This window comes from Phacochoerus africanus, chromosome 16 (genome assembly GCF_016906955.1).
Source record: "Phacochoerus africanus isolate WHEZ1 chromosome 16, ROS_Pafr_v1, whole genome shotgun sequence".
NCBI lineage: Eukaryota > Metazoa > Chordata > Mammalia > Artiodactyla > Suidae > Phacochoerus > Phacochoerus africanus.
The window spans coordinates 33,393,485-33,413,877 of record NC_062559.1 but is presented as its reverse complement, the minus strand read 5'-3'; the positions used below and the strand labels follow the sequence as shown (position 1 = coordinate 33,413,877).

At 41.1% G+C, this 20,393-nt stretch overlaps 2 protein-coding genes across 6 annotated transcripts in view; one reads left to right on the top strand and one right to left on the bottom strand.

Moving 5' to 3' along the window:
• DOCK4 (dedicator of cytokinesis 4) overlaps nt 1-11,924 on the bottom strand; it is a 469,573-nt gene extending 457,649 nt beyond the window's left edge. For both annotated transcript variants that reach the window (XM_047763518.1, XM_047763519.1), the window contains exon 1: nt 11,545-11,924. In XM_047763518.1, coding sequence (XP_047619474.1) covers nt 11,545-11,581 — 37 coding nt within the window. In that variant the 5' untranslated portion in view covers nt 11,582-11,924. The remainder of the gene's footprint in view (nt 1-11,544) is intronic.
• A 210-nt stretch (nt 11,925-12,134) lies between these two features.
• Nucleotides 12,135-20,393, top strand: part of ZNF277 (zinc finger protein 277) — a 115,222-nt gene continuing 106,963 nt past the window's right edge. For 3 of the 4 annotated variants that reach the window (XR_007132596.1, XM_047763175.1, XM_047763173.1), the window contains exon 1: nt 12,135-12,262. Coding sequence is in view for 2 of the 4 variants with exons in the window: in XM_047763175.1 (XP_047619131.1) it covers nt 12,172-12,262 (91 nt within the window). In the remaining 2 variants the exon portion in view is untranslated. The remainder of the gene's footprint in view (nt 12,263-20,393) is intronic. The other variant, XM_047763174.1, reaches the window with a different exon arrangement.

Below are 20,393 nucleotides of genomic sequence, written 5' to 3'. Positions count from 1 at the left end.
CATACTGAGTCCATCTTTTTTCCTTGGCCCAGTCTGAGAAGGAAATTACGAAAAAGGACAATCCATTGTCCAAGACACCTAACTTTGGTCAGGTGACAGGAATGAGTCCAGGGGGAACGGAAATTACCCAGTAGGAAGAGGAAGAAGGTCTTCCAGCTATTTAAAGTACAACTCCACTCGAGTGTTTCTACAGGCCAATCTCAGCAGCTAATGACTCACTCTATGGGGAGTATCTTGAGATGAAACTTCTATTCTTCTGCACAAGTTCTGAGTTTTCCAGGATATGAGACACTCCATCCTCGGGGCTAGTTCCTTGGTCTCACAAATGAACAGTATCACCATCCCAAGTCCTTCTCTTCATTTTAAATTTGAGGGGAAAGATGTCTTAGCCTTCACACTGATTTCTCTATGATAGGTTTATATGCTGCCTTACTAACAGAATAGTATTTAAAATATGTATATATAACACCTATCTTGAAAAAAATGCATAAATTAAATGAGAGAAAACTATGGAATATTTCTAGCTTCTTCCCTTATCAAGGGACTCAGTTTGATACCTCTTCGTATGCTCCTATAAAGCCAGCACAATGCCTTACATGCAGTAGGCATACCCAATAAATAATCACCCAACACAGGTTTGCCCTCAGTGTCTCACCAAAGGATATGCCTTTATACTTATCATGAAGGGAAAAATATATATATATATGTGGCAAGTAAATTCTTACAGGGATGTACTTCCGGCTATTAGGAAACATATATTTAAGGACATAAGATGAGAAAGAAAAAAAAAAATCCCCCCAAATTGGTTTATTCTTCTCAGGGCCCTGGCATTTACTACCCAAGCCTTTCAAAAACAAAGTATACCTGAAGTGATAGCTCCAACCAAGCTGCTATATAATACAACTTCAACTACTTGTTCCAGATGCCAACCCAAATGGTCACACCTATTGCCCCAAGTTTTTCATAAATAATTGTAGCAGGGAAAAAATGACTCAAGACCTGGTTGCTTGAATGTACCCAAAGTGATTTAATGACTTAAGTCAGTATGAGCAACTCCGCACAAATGCCATTATTCAAATAAACATATTCCTGGAGTTATTAGTAGATAACCATCATCAAACACTCTCATTCAATTAAGTCTGTGCTTCTGGGGGTGGATCAGGGGAGTTACATCTCAGACCACAGAGAGGGCTAACACGGATTACATCTATTACACACATGTCCAGGGTTCTGCTTCTAGTTCCTTTGTTCCTCTTCCTACAGTGCCTAGTGTACTAGTCAGCTCAGCCGCCCTAATAAAAGACCACAGCCTGGGTGGCTTAACAACAGCTTTTTTTTCTCACAGCTGTAGAGGCCAGAAGTTGCAGATCAAGATCCAGGAGGGTCAGTTACTGGTGAGGGCTCCCTCCCTGGCTTGTAGACGGCCACCTTCTCACCATGTCTTCACATGCCCTTTCCAAGGTGCGTGCATGTGTGCATGCTTGTGTTCCTAGAGAGAGCCCCAAGCTCTCTAGAATCTCCTTATAAGGACAGTAGTCCTATTGGAACAGGGCTCCACCCTTATGACCTCATTCAACCTTAATTACCTCATTTCAAATACAGCCAGGGTGGGGGGTTAGAGCATCAATGTAAGAATTTTGGAAGGGCAAAAACCCTCAATCCATAACACTTGCGACTAAGCAATGATTCCCCATAATTGCTAAACAAAGCCTCTTCAAGTTCTTGACTCTCCATAGTGATCAATTTCTCTCACAGGACAGAGTTTACAGAGCAATGAGAAGTGAGCGGTAACACCGACATTCATCTTCTAAACAAATACTTCTTGGAGAGAACAGTGTTTTTATCTTAGATGAATTTCTTTGAAGCTCTTTTTCAAAGAAGGATTGGGGCTCTTTTCCAAAGATTTGTACCCCACGGCCATCTGAAAACACAACTTTGCGACTACAGGGAAGTGAAGAGAGCCGACACATCACAAATAATTAGGTAGGTATAGCAAGCAAAGCCACTTTGAAACTTTGGAACAGAGTACTTCCTAGACATAAATGACAAACTAGATTCAGGCATTTCAGACTCAACTCCCACCAATCTTACCTCCAATCTGAGAGAAAAACTCTATATAGAAAATGATGTTTGGATTACAAAAGACTTTATATAACTATTTCTGATTTTGAAAATCTATGTTAATTGTGGAAAGGACTAAGTCTATGGGAGTTCACATCATGGCTCAGCAGTTAATGAACCCAACTAGTATTGAGTTGTGGGTTTGATCCCTGGCCTTACTCAGTGGGTTAAGGATCCGACATTGCCATGAGCTGTGGTGTGGGTTGCAGATGCGGCTCAAAACCCACGTTGCTGTGGCTGTGACATAGGCCGGCAGCTACAGCTCTGATTCAACCACTAGCCTGAGAACTTCCATATGCCCCAAAAAGACCAAAAAAAAATTTTTTTTTAATTTAAAAAATTAAAAGAAGAAAGTCTAGAAAAAAAAAAATGCCACCTCTCAATTGCAACAATTGATTGTAGCAGCGTGTTGCAACATGTAATTTGTATCCTAATTCTTCACCTCTCATAAGTATTTTCTCATTTTAAGACTCATTACCATAATTTTTACATAATTTATACATAATATTTCCTCTTCTAACTCGGGGCCAAGAACATAAATGTTTGGCGTTCTGAATTCCTAGAAACTACAGAAGGGAATATTAAATGAAATGCACAATGCAGTTAATAAAGATGTAATTATTTATTGTCTAGATTGCTGAGAAAAATCTAGTTATTTGTCCTTGCTTGCTTCTTTATAAAACTGCCTTTGCTTGCTTGGGTTTTCCTGTTTCTTCAACAGCACAGTGAAATCCTAAATCTGTTATCAAGAAAGGCTCACAGACCCTTCAACCTACTCTGGACACCCTCGGAGAAGGGCCAACAGGCTCTTTCCTCTCCCCAAGAGGGTGAGTACTGGTTTCTCTAGGAGCTAAGTTGGGGCTATTTTTAGTTGCCTCCTATACATGCATACCTGTGTCCCCAAACATGTCCCCCTTGGTCATCAATATAAACAGGATTCTTTACTGAGGAGGAGAGGAAAGGAGAACCAAAGCCCTACAGGTCTGCTTAATGATTTCTGGGAGACATGTTCAGATTAATGCCCAATTAACACTCTCATAAAATGGAACAAGAAATTGCCTGGCTTAAGAAAACTGTTCCCAACTTGGGGGAGGACTGGTTATCAAATTCACCTGGGGAAGACTTGCAAATTCATATCCAGAAGGGTTCTCGCCAACCTCCATCCCACCAACCTTCTCCTGCTGGGGTGCACACAGGGGACATGAATGGGGGTGGAGCACAAACACACATGTGTAACTAGCTGCTTCCGAAAGCTTCCCAAGTGAATGTCATGCTTTCTCCTCCTCCCCCCTTGCTGAGAAGCAGTCACGCTTTTGTTCATTACAGAGTAGCAGATGCCTCTTTGCGGATTTAGTGGCTTTCCTTCCTCAACGGGGAAGTGATCACTGACCAATATAACTGGGTCCTGACCCTCCCTGCAGTAACAAAGATGGGGCTAAAAATAAAGGCATGGGTTCAATCCCTCCCTGGACCAAGAGCACAGCTCCAAGACAAGTTTCCAGTTATCCTGTTCTGTGCATCATGGTTTTTGGCAATTCAGCATGCTATCATATCCACATATCCACTAAAATATCCAGCATGCTTTGTTACTGCAGAATTTCAAAGGTGCCCACAAAAATCATATTTTTTATGCAGACCACAACACACATGTCAAACACAAAGTAGCATCTTCTGGGGACTTTCTTCCACTCACTCAACCACCCACCTTGTCATTTTTTTTTTTTAATGCAGTTCCACCCACCTTGGAGACATTCCTCCCAAATTCTGCCAATAGGCTTTCTGTCAAACTTCATTTCTGATATTATCCGTGTTTGCCTCTTTGTGTGCATTTATGAAATTTCAATGGAAAGTTATTACAAGCTACATTAGGGGAAGGGAGCATAATGCTAACTTAAACTGGAATCCCTTACTTCAAATCACATGTTTTTCAGGAGTACAGTATATACTAAAGCTATACACTTTGAGGATTCTAAATTTGACTTTGTGGTTCCTAAGAGGTATTACTACACATTTACCACACACACACACACACACACACACACGCACAAAATGTCTGTGTGTACAAATACACTGCTTTGGCTATCTGAGCATTTCCCCATTTTTTGGATGTGTGTATACAGTTGTATGCTGTTTGAAGGACATATAAATCTTGTTTATTGAAATATTATTTGTGGTTTCTCTTTTTCAACATCCTGTTGGGGAACTCTCACAGACATGCACAATCTGGCATGAGGTATCTGCTTGGGAGCGAACTGTCACAGAAATAGAAATAACTAATGCCTGAGCCAGGTAATGCACTAATGGGAAGCAAGAAAAGACCAGAAAATCTAGTTTGCTACCAACCACATGGACAGCTAATATTTCTTATTTGGCAGTCCTGTTACCCATATAAATAAAGTGCTTCAAGATAACTGCTCTTTGAAAATTTGGGACTTGTCACTTTAAAACTTAGACAAGCGGACTGCATAATCAAAATCAATACAATTAATAAGGTCTTATCCAGGTGAATTGCACATAAATCAAATGAGCCTCTAGTCATACTCTTTAGTCTAGAACCTCTCTCCTTTGCTCCAGACCAACTTCCTATTCCTGGAAAGGCACATATGAATGTTGGATGGGTATGGCAAACTCACGGTGGCCAAATAAAACTCTTAATACCATAAGATTTTTTGCCCACTTACAAAAATGTCTCTTTTGTTGAAAAGCACCTGTGTTCACCCAGTCATTCAAGCCAGAAGCCAGGAAGACATCCTAAACTTCCTCCTTTCCCTAGCTTCTGACGTCCAATTACCAAGCCCTGCTGTTCCCATCTCCGAAATATCTTAAATTTATGAAGAATTCTCTATGCAGGATTGCTTACCTGGTTTGGGTACTTCTCTCTTACCTCATCTATTGCAACAATTTCTCTTTAATCATTTTTATGCCAGGCCCCTCAACCACGAGCAACAATATGTGTTTTATAAAGTTGAATATTCATATATCCAAACAAAGTAATTTTTTAAAAAGAATTTGCTGGTATTCCTTGTATTCTAACAATTCTCATCTGGGTGCTAATTACATCATCTGGGTCTACACGTTAACTACATCTTCTCTGTAATGCTGCACATTTTATGTAGTTTCAATCACTATATATACTTTGATTTATTTTGTCACTTGACAATAGATACCTGGAATGTATTTTGGAAATAAAATTATTTATGGAATTACACCATTTCATGACCATATACATACCCTGCCGTGCTGATAACCAAAAGTGATTAAACTATTCCTGCATTGGAATTTATGTTCTTTCACAGACAACATGGCAAAGAATAAATCTGTGCATAAAGTGTTTTGTCTCAATTTTTTTTTCATGTAAACTTGGAGCAGTCAGATTACTAATTCAAACTCCTGCTAAAAACTGTCATATTAGGCAATACAGCTCAGTGGATAAGAGAGCAGGCTCTGTGTAAGACTTTCGGGGTTCCAATCCTAGTTCCACCATTTCCTGTGTGACCTTAGACAAGTTACTTAACCTCTCTACGACTCAGTTTCCTGTAAAATATGAGTGATAACTGAGACTCCCCTCATGGAGCTGTCCCGAGGATCAGCGAGAAAACATGTGACAAGTTCTTAGAACTATGCTTGGCAAGCAGCGAGTACGCCACAAAGGCTATTTTCATATATAGGATCACGTTCATATTCAATACAACCAGTAGGATAATGCATATCCTTTTACCACAACTTTCACCAAAAGGCATCAACACAATTTTTTGGTGATTCTTATTTACTTAATAGATATCCAGTGTATCTTAGCACACATTTTTTGTTTCTTAATAAACTTAAATTGCTTTAACTAAAAATAGGCTTGGGGAACGTTATTTCTTTATTCTTTAGTATTATATATACTCTGGCCAAATAAGCCTACCAGGTCAAATTTTTAAGAAAACAATTATATGAGTTACCTTTTTCTCTTTTAAGAAGGATCAGCAATATGTAAAAGGATAGAAGAGAAGGCACCCCTACAATTGGCAAGACACCTCATTAGAGTCATTACATTTGTTCTTCTGTTAGAGCTGACAGAGATCATTGTCAAAGGAAATTACAGACAAAAATCCAAAATTGGTCATTAGGCAGTTGATCCCAGTCCATGTCAAAAGGATTCCCATAAAAAGACACACACAACCTTAAAGAGACAATTTGTACAATGTATGTGACAGCTTTGGATATGTGTTTCGTCTTTAATGAGAAATACTACATAAAAAGACAGACTTTGACTTACATGAAAAGAAAAAAGTAAATCCTAGGTTAAAATAAAAACAAATTGATACTTGTTAAAAACACCACCACCTCCGTGAATGAACTTAACTAGAAACCCAACGAGGTCTGAGTTCCAGTTCTTCCTATACCACAATTGTGGTATCTAGAGCTTTTTCAACTATGGGTCGGAACCCATTAATAAAGTCATTAAGCCAAGGTAGTGACAATCTTTTTTTTCTTACGAAAAAGAATACATCACAGAAAGTAAGAGCAAATACTGTTTCACTTATATATGTTTGGGTGGTGCTGGTTGGTACTGGTGGTGTCAGGAAATAAAATACATTTCCTATTACAGATGCCAGTTAAACAAGATTAAAAGCCACTAATTTAGAGTATAGGCATATCTCATTTTACTGCACTTCGCGGATACTGCGTTTTTGTTTGTTTGTTTTTACAAAATGAAGGTTGGGGGCAACCCTGCATTATCAGATGATGTTTGCAATTTTTTAAGCAATAAGGTATTTTTAATTAAGGCATTTACATTGCTTTTTAAACATAATGCTATTGAACACTTAATAGACTATAGCACTGTGTAAGCATAACTTTTATATGCACTAGGAAACCAAAAAAATTATGTGACTTGCTTTGCTGTATAATTCGCTTTATTGCATTGGCCTGGAACTGAACCCACAATATCTCCCAGGTCTGCCTATAAGTCACTTAACCGCTGTCAAATTGTTTCCTCATCTCTTAAATGGAAAATTTTTTTAATCACTCTACTTCAGAGAGTCATCCAAAATAAAATAATTTCACATTTGTTCAACTATAAAACATTGTACTCATATGTTATGGTTACGACACTTTGGTTGGATTTCTTTAGAGTGAAATGTTTCTCTGCTATGTATGCTCACAACAGAAAGTCACTATGCTAGAAACTTGGTCATACTTAGCAAAGATCAATCTGAGAATGTAGTCTCCTAAAAAGTGGAGCTAGAGATACGAAAGCCTTAAATTTCTTGAAATGGGTAGTACTTACCGTTGAGCTTCTGCGGGAAAAACAAGACTGAAGAAGAGAAGCAGCATCTCTGTGTTACTGTGGGGCCTCGTGAAATCATCACTCAGGAGAACATTCATAGGCTATTCCCACAGGAGGCCAGATCAAGAATGTCAGCTGCCACCCCACTGTCTGTACAGCCCTTCAATGGTACTTTACTTGGAGGTAGAAATCACTCACTCCCCTTTGCTTCCCACTGAAAGTTCAGAATCCCATGCCAGGCTCTAAATGCCACAAACAATTCCAGGGTGCGCATCATTCTTTAGCAATACATGTGATAACACATCATAGTTCCACACATCATAGTACCACAAACAGGAAACATTTAAGACTGCTGGCTAAGAAACTGAAAACAGCTAAGAGGAAAGGTACACTCCCTTGTAACTCTCCCACACAGGCTACCATTAAAGCACGCTTCTGAGAAAAAGGCATTCTAAAGAGCCTGTGTAAATAAGAGATGGGACGTCTTCCCCTAAAATACAGGGCGCTTTAAAAGGGCACTTGGATTCCAACTTGGATCAGCTCAAAAACCGCTTCAGGATAAATGGAGGACATGAATATTTGTGCGGACTCAGTGATACCCGTACGAGAATACTTCATTTTTTTAAATGGCATGACCTTCATATAAGCTTGTTTGGAGTTTTGTTTTCTGTAAGCCCCTTGGAGATGTTTGCGCTGATCAATCCAGACCGTTTTCGCCTTCAAAATTTAACTGGGTTCACACATGTAAAACATCTGGCTGGGTCTCTCAGGCTAGGGTTCAATCGGGCTCACAGGCTCACCTGGGAATGCTGCAAGGAAGCCTGCTGAGCAAATGAATGTAGAGATAGATCTGCAATGGTCTTAACTTTCTCTGTGACTAATTCCCACCACTTGAAAGGAGGGAAGGGGGGTATGACAGATGAGGACCTGCAGAAGGCAGACAGTGAACATGAGCAAAGTTGTAGAGGGGCCATCAAGAATGTTTTAGTCACTACCCACAGAGGTCTTACTGGAGCGAGGGAATCAAATAGATTTCAAAAGCGAGCAGCCAGCACCTTGGTTCTGGCAGTCTGCCAGGTAGCTTTTGCTTACCTGTGATCTTAGTTGGAAAACATGTGTGATGTGTCACAGCAAAAGTGTCTTTGTCAGAACAATCTCTACACAATGGGTATGTTTTTCCAACCAAAGAACACATTTGTTGAGAAGAGCTCTACAGAATTAATACTTCGAAGTATCTTGGATATCATTTGACCCTGAAACGTTACAGGACTCATCTAAGGTCACACTGCTGGCAGCATTGTCTAGCCTAGGACCAAGAGCTAAACAGAATTTCCCAAGATAAAATATGCCTATCATTGTGCCTACTAACACGTTTTCACAAGGTTCCTTATCACACTGGATCCTAGCTTTATCATTATACCTATGTAATTCCCTAGAACACTCAGGTATATGAATAAATATACATTCTTGTAAGACAGTTCATCAATTAAATGAAGGAGATGGAGCCCACATAACAGGTTTGAAAAGAATTTCTATCTCCGATATACCCTACTACGGGTATGAAATTTAAGTAATTTCATCCTTGTTCATAGTAGGTTGCTTGAAAGTGAAACACTAATGTATAAAAACATTCAATTATTTCGTACATGATGGGTGGCAGATAAGAAGTATTATATTAGAAATATACAATTTGCATGGAAACTTCAAGTACTCAAAGTTACAAAGATGAATTTATTTCAAAGAATAAAGAAATTGAAATACTATGATACCTGATATCAGCCAAACATTTGGGACCATCATATATCTTTTTCTTAGTACTTATTAAAAAAAACTAGGCAAGGAAAGCATAAACTCTAACCAAGTTTATTAATAAATAACAACTTGCAGCATAGGCAGCTACAAATAGTGCTCGCTATGGTGAGAAATAAAGTCCACACATAAATATTCTAGCAAAATTTTCACTACACACACACCTAACAGATGGATTCTAAAAAACAGCTAAGCATTCCATAAGCCAAATGTTCAAAAATTAATAAAAGATGATTAACTTCATATACTATAATTACATGTTATAATGTAATATAGTAAAAGATGACACACACAGTGCTCTATGTGTGATATTGTATAAATGAGCACAATGAACCCCTCTCTGCTCTCATCTCACTAAACCTCCTTTTTCCCAAGTGTGTGCTCACCCTTCTACCTCCTCCAACCTCCTCTGCAACCAAATCACAACCACCCAAAGGCGAGGTGTCGGCTGCAGCCCAAAACATTTGACTGATAACATCCGGTTTGCCATTCCAGGAAACCCCACAGTGTGTTTTAAGCCTCTGCCCACAGCTTGCAAAGAAAGGCAAGAGAAGAACTAATCAATACAAGCACCCCAGCTGTGACCTGGCACATAAAGAAATCAAGAAAATAAATCCCCTCCATAATCTGTATAATTTAACACTTGGAAGAAAGCAACATCTGGGATGAACTCCAAACGGGACAGTGTTGCTTGATGTCTGTGCTTCCTGCACTGGATGTTACGCCTGGTGACAAGGGAACTCGGTTCCTCACCAGTTCAGCTAAGGCAATGTCTCTCCCTTGCAAGGGCTAATCTATCCCAAAAAGGGGGCGAGTGAAGAGAAGGAAATGTCTATGTTTTGCCAGTACAGTGCCTGGCAAAGACTCCTCTTAACGCTTCAAAGACAGGAAAAGCTGGAACCCCCTCTCAAAGATGGGTCCTGGACAAACTATTGTCTTGCCAACCAGTCAAAATCCAGAATGAAAGCTAATGTAATATAGGAGATTGACTTTGTTTAATTACACAGTCCTTTCAGGGGACTCCAAAATCCTATCCCTTGGCTAAGTTGAAAAAAAAAAATAATAATCTTATGACTATGACTCCCTGGAAAGGCTTTCCAGATTTTTTAAATCATAGAAAAATGAATTTAGAACATAAGCAGATACCTACACATTATCTAAATCACTAGACCTATACTCAATTTATTAAAAAAAAAAAAAAAGTCCACCAATCAGCAGGACAGGGCATTACAGGAAACAAAGATTGTTAGTAAAATCCATAACGCTTTCTCTCTGTTAAATCTTTTGAGAGGTTATAATTGCATTTGGCTGCTACAGGCTTGTCAGAGAGCCTGGCTTCTTAATAGTCACTACCCTAAAAGGAGTAACTGTCAAGGGGCGACCCAGCTGAAATCAAACAACAAAAACGGGAACTGTAATCGGCCTGAAATGGGAGGAGGGAAAGGAAGGGAGACTCCTGTATTCATCCGTCAACATTAATGTCCTTTGTTGTTCACCTTTGCACAGAACGGCGAGCGTTACCCTGTTCCTTCTCCTCCAAACACCAGTGTCAGGGTAGTCCTTCCCCAAAAGCCGTCTCCGTGCCTCTAAGACCCAAGCTTTCCGATTCCCTCTCCCCATTATCGCTCCACAGCTGTCCTCCATCACCACCCCCACCGGCTCACCCCGGGCAGAGAGGGTGGTCAGAAGTAAAAACATTGCTGAAATACCGGTTCCCCTCCAAAGACCAAAGAGCAGAGCGGCGCAGATGTTGAAATTTACCAATCCCCCCCGCCCGTCAACACACACACCCGGTAACCCGGGATGAGAGTCCCCGGCCGGACTCTGTCAGAGCGGCTCTTTTGAGGACGGTGCCACATTCCGCACTCTGGGAATGCTGAAGGGAGGCAGAAGGAAGGTTCTGCGCCTCCCTTCTGTTTTGGGGCTGTTCACTTAGCGCGATTGTTGTTGTCTCCCTCTCCACCCTGGGAAATCTTTACAGCCCTTGCCGTCTTGGGGAAAGGTAGAAGCGGGAGAGGAACGCGGTTCGCTCTCCTCTTGCAACTTGACACACACACGCCCCGTCGCCACTACAAACTCCGCAGGCAGAGCCTGCAGCGGGCGGGCTGGCCGCGCGCTCCCCCCAGCCGCTGCCCGGAGCGCCCATCAGACACTGAGCGGCGAGACCCCAGAGCGCACCCCTCTGCCCGGAGCTGGCTGGGTAAAGCCCCGAACCCGCAGAGCGATGCCAGGATGAGGCATTTCCAGCCGGGAGAAGAGAGAGTCGCCAGGGCAAGGACGCGAAATACGCACCCGCTCCGGCCAGAGCGGAATAAAAAGTTCGCCCCGCGGAGACTCACCCACGCCGTATTTCTCGTGCTCTGTAGGTATCCACATGGCTAAAGAGGGGTTCGGGGTCTTCGGGCTTTGTAATCCCCTCACCCCTTCTCCCGCTCACAACAATGCACAGCTCCGGAGTAGCGTCTGCAGCGCTGGAGCCCGGCGGCTCCGCGCGGGCTGCGGGCGCTGGGCAGGGTCTGCACTGGAAGCTCGCGAGTCCGAGGTTGACACCGCGCGGCCGAGGCTGCGCCACCCGCCGCTCTCCAGGCAGCGGCTGCTCACAGTCCTCCGACGCGCTCCCGGGAACCCAGCGGCGCAGTCATTGTTCTGATTCACTGAACTAAGCGAACACGCCGGGGCACTCTCGGGCGCACCCCCGCCCGCCAGCGCCTCTTCCAGCCCTCCCTGCCCAGAGCCTGCGCAGCACACTGGGAATTGTAGTTCTGGGTCTCTCCATCCCGGAAGGGGGCGTGGCATTAGCATGTAGGGCGGGGTTATGTTCTGATCGTCACGTCCTATTGGTCCAGAACGTGACGGCACGGCGTGGGAGTGGAGGAAACGCCGCGTCGATGGGGACTTCGTTTCTAGGCGCGTTTCCATTGGTTGCGCTCCTGCCCGTGACCCTCCCTTTTTTCTTCAGCCGCGTAATGGCTTCTCCCAAGACCCAGGGGGCTGCTCCCCGAAAGGAGGAAGACGGTGATGGCAGCAGCGGCGGAGCCGGAGTTTTCACTTATGAGGGTGAGTACAGTACCTCTGAGGTGCAAGTGGCTTATTTTCCTTTTTCTCCCACATAGAGTGCAGCTGACTGCGGGGCGGACCCCAGCTCTAAGGCCACCTGGGGGCGCGAAGGGGCCACATGAGGGGCCCCGAGGGACATGGTGGGGTGGGCGGCGGCAACTTGAAGGGGTCTTTCTGAGAAGGAAGAGAAAATGGGATGGAATGGCCTTTCCGAAGCCAAGGAAGTTCTCTGAGCGTTTATCCTGCCTTTGGAGCTCGCACCTTTGCGCTCTCTGCCGAGTGAGTGGGCGTGGGTCAGGTCAGGTTCCGGCCTGTGTGCTATTAACTCTGGGATTAGCAGCGTTTTCCTCGCCAGTACCCTACCCCCGCTTCGATTTGCTTACTTTGGCCTCTGAAGATAAGTTTTATTTGGGTTCGGGCGGATTTCCAGTTGCAGACTGGTCGCTGCTTTGCACTCCCCAGATTTTCTCAGTGGCTGGCTCGAGCAGCCTCTGAAGGGAGAGTGTGTGGCTCTCAGAGCTTCTCCCGTTGCTCATTGACTGCCCTTGGCATTCTCCGGGATTGGTGGAGCTGGGTCCTTGGAGCAAGAGGAAAGAAGCGGCAATTGGCTCTCGTGGCTTGAGAGAAAATCTTCACAGCTCCTTTGGCTTTACCTAACTTTCAAGTTGTCCTTTTATCCGGTGCAGAGGGCAAAAAAATCAAACTTTGAAAGCTGCTGGGGAATTATCTTTAGAATTCCTAGCCCAATTCTTTTACCTTTAATCTATATATTTATCCCCCACCTGACTCCCTTCTTTTTTGATTTGATGTGTAATTTAACACAGCTAGTTGTGTTTTTCTAATGGACATGGTTTGGAGCTTCAATTTAGTTCTCCACCCTTATTGCGGTTTTGTAAAATTTCTTTCTTTGCTTTTGCGTTCGTGGTTAAATTGACATTTTTGTCTTAGCACACAGACTGTGCTATGTCTTCCCCCTTCCCATCCTAGTGGAACTTCCTACCTCTGAAATTATTTCAGCACCTCTGCCAAAGAAATCTTTGGTAAGCTCCGTACTTAAATATTGAGTTATATCCACATCCTAAACAATTCATTCCAGGGTTGGGCATATAGTCAGATCTTATCTAACAGTAACATACTCTTAAGGTTTTCCAGCTTCTCAAAATTCCAGAGGGTTACGTGTTTGAACATTTGAAGGTGGAATCCTTTGTAAATTGATCTCATAGATTAACTCATAAAGAAGAAAACGGTGTGCCTTTCAAAAACATTGTAAAACTTTTAAATATCATTACTTGTTTTTAAATTATAAAACTTTTCGTTATAAACTGTTCAAACTGTTCAGAAATGTGTAAGGTAAAAAACTGCAACATTTCAGAGTTTCCCCATCACACACAGTCCCATTCCCAAAGTAACAACTTTTACAGGTTTGGTGTGTGTTCTAATATATGGCTGTGTGACACACATCTGTATAGTTTTGGGGTTTTTTTAAATAAAAAGGGCTCATTCCGTGTAAGCATAAAGATCTGTCACCTTCTTTCTCACAATGATCTGTTAGAGACATTCTTCTACATCGGTACATTTATTGATTCATTCTTTTCAAGGACTATGCCCGTAGTATTCCATAGTATGGACATACCCTACTTCAGCCTTTCCTCTGTTAATGAACGTATACTGTAGCTTTAGTTTTTCAGTAATGTAGCGAACAACTTTACATACATGCTTGTTCACCAGGTGTGTATTTCTTGAGGAATTGGGTCAAAGATGACACACATTTAAAATTGTGGTAGATATCAGATTTTCCTCTTAAAGAGTGTATATAGAAATTCCTACCAGTAGTAGTATGAATATTCTTTTCTCCATATACTTACCAAACTGTGATGACCAGCATTAATTCAGGATGAATTTTTAGATAACTATTAGATTGAATTGAGTAACTGATAGGAAGCGTAATTTTAGGTTCCAATTTTACAACAAAGATATTGAGCAGCAGAACTGCCTAGTAGTCTCACTGATTTGTAGCAGTCAATGGAAGTTTAATGGTTGATTTTTATGTTGTTTTTATATGTGTTAAGGTTGTCATTAAAAATTCTCTTCAGAGTTCCCGTTGTGGCACAGCGGAAACGAATCTGACTAGTAACCATGAGGTTGCGGGTTCGATCCCTGGCCTTGCTCAGTGGGTTAGGAATCTGGCATTGCCATGAGCTGTGGTGTAGGTTGCAGACGTGGCTTGGACCCTGCGTTGCAGTGGCTCTGGTGTAGGCCGGCAGCATAGCTCTGATTCAGTGCCTAGCCTGGGAACCCCCATATGCCATATGCTGTGGGTGCAGCCCTAAAAAGCAAAAAAAAAAAAAAATCTCTTAATAACCTGTTTATTATCCTGTGACTTTACCAACATTCTTTTACAAGCCTGCAAAGTGTGATACAGGTTTTGGTGGAAATAATGTAGATTCATATTTTTCCATTAAAGCAACTACTTCAGTTATCAAAAATGTCTTCCCCTATAAAATCACTGATTTCTTGAAAAATGCCTCTTTTAACAGGTTTCTCTCTAATTCTAATTAAAATATCAATCTGTGTATTTATATTATGAAACAGAAGGGACTAGGGAGTCTTTTTATAGGAATCCTTGCAATTCTACAAATTTCTGCTAGAATGAGTCACTGGGTAGTATGCATGCAGGTTCAGCACCTTCCCTGAGGTCTGTGTATCATACTTCCTGAGGCACCATCTCTTTCCAGGGAAGGCCCTAATCTTCCACAACATTGCTTTCCAACCATTTGAACAGTAACTAGCATTTCATATTGTCCCCTAAAATTAAGAACAGGTAATAAACCTTTTAACATTTCTCACACTTGGGGATATTACTGGGGAAATTTTTCCGATGAAGTTGATTTCTTCTGACAGTGTCAACCTGTGCTTCCATCGGTATCATAGGAGTCTGACAGAGTCAACTTTTTTCCTCTGCAAATGCATGCCCAGTAGATGATGATCATGGTAATACCTCTTTGGATTTATAATTCTTTTCCTCTGGAGACCTTATTAACTCATTTGTGATGTCTCTAGAAGAAATGAGGGTAGCAGGTGGTGTCATCTTCTCGTTCTTGTATTTCCCATTTTGATAAATAGCATCAAGCTTTAAAAACCTAGGAAGCACCCTCGATTTCTGTCTTGCCCTCAGGTCCTAAATCTGATCAGTTACCATGTCTTACCTTCCTGTGCCTGAAAGAATCTTTTGAATCCCTTCTTTCTCTTCATCTCTTAGAATAGCCACTATTCTAACCCTCACCATCACTGCTGAATTATTTGTGTCCAGAATCTCCAAGCTGTGTTTTTGGGAACTAAAACCTTGTCATTGGTTTTTGTCTGCTCGACCCTATTCTTGGCAGTATTTAATAAATGTTTGACCAGAACTGAATTCTAGCTTGAATGATTACAAAATCTTCCTATTGATCTCACTGACTCTTGATTTTCTCTCTCTTAATCCATCTTCCAAAACTCAAATATATTCATGAGTCTTTAATCAGATCTTTAGAGTAACTCTAACATGTGGTATTTAAGGTTCTAATCTACTTTATAAGCCTCATCATCCATACCCTGCTTCCCTTCCCAAGTGTCCATTATCACACTTTCCATATCAGATTATAGTTAGTTGTTGGCAGTTTTTTTCTACATCAATAGACTGTGAACTTCCTGAGGGCAAGAGTTATCTTACTTTCATACATCCAGTGCTTATCAGAACTGTGTGTAGTCAACCCTCTATAACAATTTAGCAGTTAGGATTTGTATGAAATTTATCCAAAATTCTTAAAATGACTAGTATTTTAAGCGACGTATTAAAGTAGAATAAAAAACTGAGTAGAATAAAAAACTGAGTAGATGTTATATGCTTGTGAAAATTAGGCATCCCAACTGGAAGATGCAAATAGCATCATGAAGATGATACTTTGCCAGAGGTAATCATAGTTAGCATTTTAGCATAGTTTTTCAGTCTTTTTTAAGTGAAGTGTTAGTGTTTAGATAATGATTAAATGTTTACAAGAATACTTCAGTTCTTTCCTTTATAACATTGTAACCTTATGAGTGAACTGCTGCAGAGACTTTGAAATCTGTCTTCCAATTTCTGTATGGCTTTTATCCAACTTTCCACAGGTTGTCATCTCATTTCCAACATTAATGCTTAGGTCCAGTCTCATATATTTGACATGACATTGGAAAAAGGACTAGACCCTATCTTGGAAAAACTGTATTTAAATTTCAATTCTGACATTTAGGAGCTGTGTAACATAGTTCTATTGCGTATCTGCTACATTTATGAAAATGTAGATATATTGCCTACCTTGCAGAGTTGCTCTGATTATTTCATGGAATTGTATATTTATGAAAACCCAACATAAAGTTCCTTTTATAAAGTTGAAACTCAATAAATATCAGTTACATTCAGTATAAAAATATGCCTAATTGAACCATAAAACCGCCTACTCTCCAATTCACTTAGGAGGCAATCTAAATTGTGGTGTAACCGAGGCGAAGCTTAGGAATGTGGTGGTGATAACTGCTTAGTCCGCCCATGCATTCCTAGGGATTGTTAGAGTGTCTGCTGGTGCCCCATATTGGTATTGCAACTATGCGCTCTGAAGGCCTTTTATATTCTCTTCTATACCCTTTCTCACCCCTGCCCAGCACTGCCCCCTCATATCCAGCTCCCAGCTCTTCACACATAACACCCACATTCAGAGTCAGCAAGCTCAGATAATCTGACATACTGGGATGGCCTTGCAAGGTACAGGCCAGAGGGTGTCATGGAAGAAAAAGAATTACCTGTGCTAGGTTTGGTATAAGATTCTGAAGGGGCCTTCTTCAGAACATCCTTTTGTTTTCCTTTAAAACATATGTGGGACCCCACTTGTAGAATATTAAGAGGCAATATTATAAAGGAGATATTATCATAATGATGATGCTGATGGTAGCTAACATTTGAGCAGTAACTGTGCCAAGTGCTATTTCCAGTTTTTTTACAGATCTTACTTCATTTTGTCTCACAACATCCCTGAAGTAGATACTCATATTATCTCCTTTTTATTTACAAATAAGGAAACTGGTACAAAGAGCAGTTTACACAAGGTCACAGAGAACTTTTATCCTATTTACTGTTACAAAGATGTCTCATAGTAACTAAATTCCACTAGATGAGGTCTGAAACACTTTCCGTAAACATAAATGTGTCTAAAGTTAATGTTCATATAGAGAAGTGAAGTGGTATTAGAAAAGAGTGTAAGTGTACATTCTGAGGTTGGAACAATTCACTATCAAATCCTGGTTACTTACCAGCCACAGACAAGTTAAACAGCCTCTGAACTCAGTTTCTCATCTGTGAAATAATAGTCATTATCTGTCATGATGGAATGTTGAAATGATTAATGAGCTGCCCGGTCTTCAATAGATGATGACTTTTATTTCAGTCATAAGTGTAGACCATGTGTGCCTAAGGTGATACGGGTGATAATTTTGAGCGCTACAACCTTAATGTGTCTTTTCCATTTTATGACCAGGCTTCTGTGGAGGGATTTGGTAGATACTTACAGTATCAGACACTGAATTTATGTACATTTCTCATTGATTGACATAGACCTTCCATTCATGTAAAAGAGCAGCACTGCCCTCCACAACACATGTTTGAAAAACTGAAGATGCTGTCGAACAGGTTCAAATAATAAAAGTCCTGCTTTCTTCTAAACATAAATCCCTAAGTGTATCGAAACAAGAAGTGTACATAAACTGCCTGTCCAGCAGTTGAATCGTTAAATGCTTTTATTAGCTGTTCTTGGAGAACTTTGCCAGAGCTCGGGTTTAGTTTTGCTGTGATTTATTTAAAAAACTTATCAGACTCTCAATGAATTGGCACTTCACTTACAGTGCCTTGAAGAATTACCATCTCTTGCTGGAACAAATGTGTTCTACTGACTTCATTGACCCAAAGGTGAGCAGGGCAGCTTTTTCCAGAAGTGGTGATGAATTTGTCTGATCAATCTTCTGCCTTTTCTTTACATCTCGGCCAAAGCTCTTTGTGACCAGTGTCATTTATTTGTAAGATAGGCAACTGGGGTTGAGTACTGTCTTTAGCTGCAGGGACCACGTAAAGTTTTTAGGCCTAAACAGGACTTAAAACCTTTGTTTAAATGGGGGCCAGAGGGAAGCCAGAAGGGGTGTCAACAGTTGAGAAGTGATAGACTATTTTAAGTGGTATAAACTAATGTGGGATACTTTAGAGCTTTTTATGTGTAGTATATATTTAATCAGTACATTGAGCAAATATGTGTGGAAGGAAAACCTGAATTAAGAGTTGTAAATCTGGAGTTCCCGTCGTGACACAGCAAAAACGAATGCAACCCAAGTTGCTGTGGCTCTGGTGTAGGCCGGCAGCTACGGCTCCAATTAGACCCCTAGCCTGGGAACCTCCAAATATCATGGGTGTGGCCCTAGAAAACGACCAAAAAAAAAAAAGTTAGAAATCTGGGAGTTCCCATCGTAGCTCAGCAGTTAACAAATCTGACTAACATCTAACATCCATCAGGACGCAGGTCACATCCCTGGCCTTGCTCAGTGGGTTGAGGATCCAGTGTTGCCGTGAGCTGTGGTGTAGACCTGCAGGTACAGTTCCCATTAGACCCCTAGGCTGGGAACCTCCATATGCAAAGGGTGTAGCCCTAAAAAGCAAAAAAAAAAAAAAAAAAAAAAGAAGAGAGAGAGAGAGTTAGAAACCTGGATTCTGATACTGAATTTGCTCCTTTGTAGCAGTATGAACCTTGGAAAAAAATCATTTAAGCCCTCTGAGCCTCAGTCTCATTATAAAAATGCTGTAGCTAAAGTATTCTTGGGAGATTGAGTGAGGCACTCTGTAAACTTTGATACACTATGAAAATATACAGATGAGTGATTCTATGAAGGTCTGGCACATGAGCAGTGGGTTTTTAGAATTGGACAAACTGGATTCCAAAATAGCTGTCAGTTAAAACCTGTTTGGCCTTGAGCAAGTCATGTGACCTCACTATTGTTTTCATCACAACTGCCACTGCTACTACAATGGTTTGGAACTATGACTTTAAAATGCTTACAGGCTAACATTAGAATTTGAATCAAGACATGTCTGTGGTTTTATAATACGTAAACCCTTTGGGACAGGGACTGTCACATACTGCTTTGGTTCACCTCAACTTTTGTGACAGTGCCATGATGATGGCATCTGGTGTTGGCTGAGTGGTAACTGTGGATCAGCTCCACTTTGGGGACTGTGTGGGCCACAAGTGAAGAAGAAACCCCTGGCCTTATCCTTGGGGACATTTCAATGTAATTGGGGGTGGGGGGTGCTCCACATTCATATTTTACCAGAGCTAATGGGAGAGCCCTTTCTTTGTTCATATTACACTCTGGGAAGAAGTGGATACATTTGGATCTGCAATTTGTATTCATTGACTGAGGAGCAGAGTAAAGCTTTTAAATGTGGTTATTTAAAAGAAAGGAAATGCATGCTCCATCTCCTGGTTTCCCTAACACTGTCCTTATTTCATGCTTTTTCTCAACTAAAAGATGAACCCTCCCCCAAGTAATTACAGAGGGCCTTGCCTTTAACAATTCTTTTTTTTTTTTTTAGTGTTTTTATCCAAAAGCTTAGACTTGTTTTTTAAGAGAAAGACTTCAGAATTGTAATTGTGGTTATTTATTTAACACAGTCTTCTGTTATGTAACAAGCTGCTATTCACCAGTAATAGCCAATTAGAAAAGAAAATATCTTGTACCACAAATCGTAATTACCATTATAAAGCAATTAATGGAGGGAACTGTTGCTGAACAGTAATGTAACATCAATCAAGCTATCTTTGCTAAAGCACCGTACAACTAATTTCCACAGATGGAAGAGGGAAGAGGAAGGGGAAAAGGAGTCTGAAAGCATATTGGAATTTCTTACAAACTAGTTGATGGGTAACTGTTGAATGCTTTATAAATATGCACCCACATGAAGGAAAGTAATATTGATTATCTCCTGGAGCTGTGTGCTGTTTTTCCAGCATCAGTGATCATAGTCAGTATGTTTAGTGGAAAGCCCACTGGACAGAAGACCTGGGTTTTAAGCCCACTC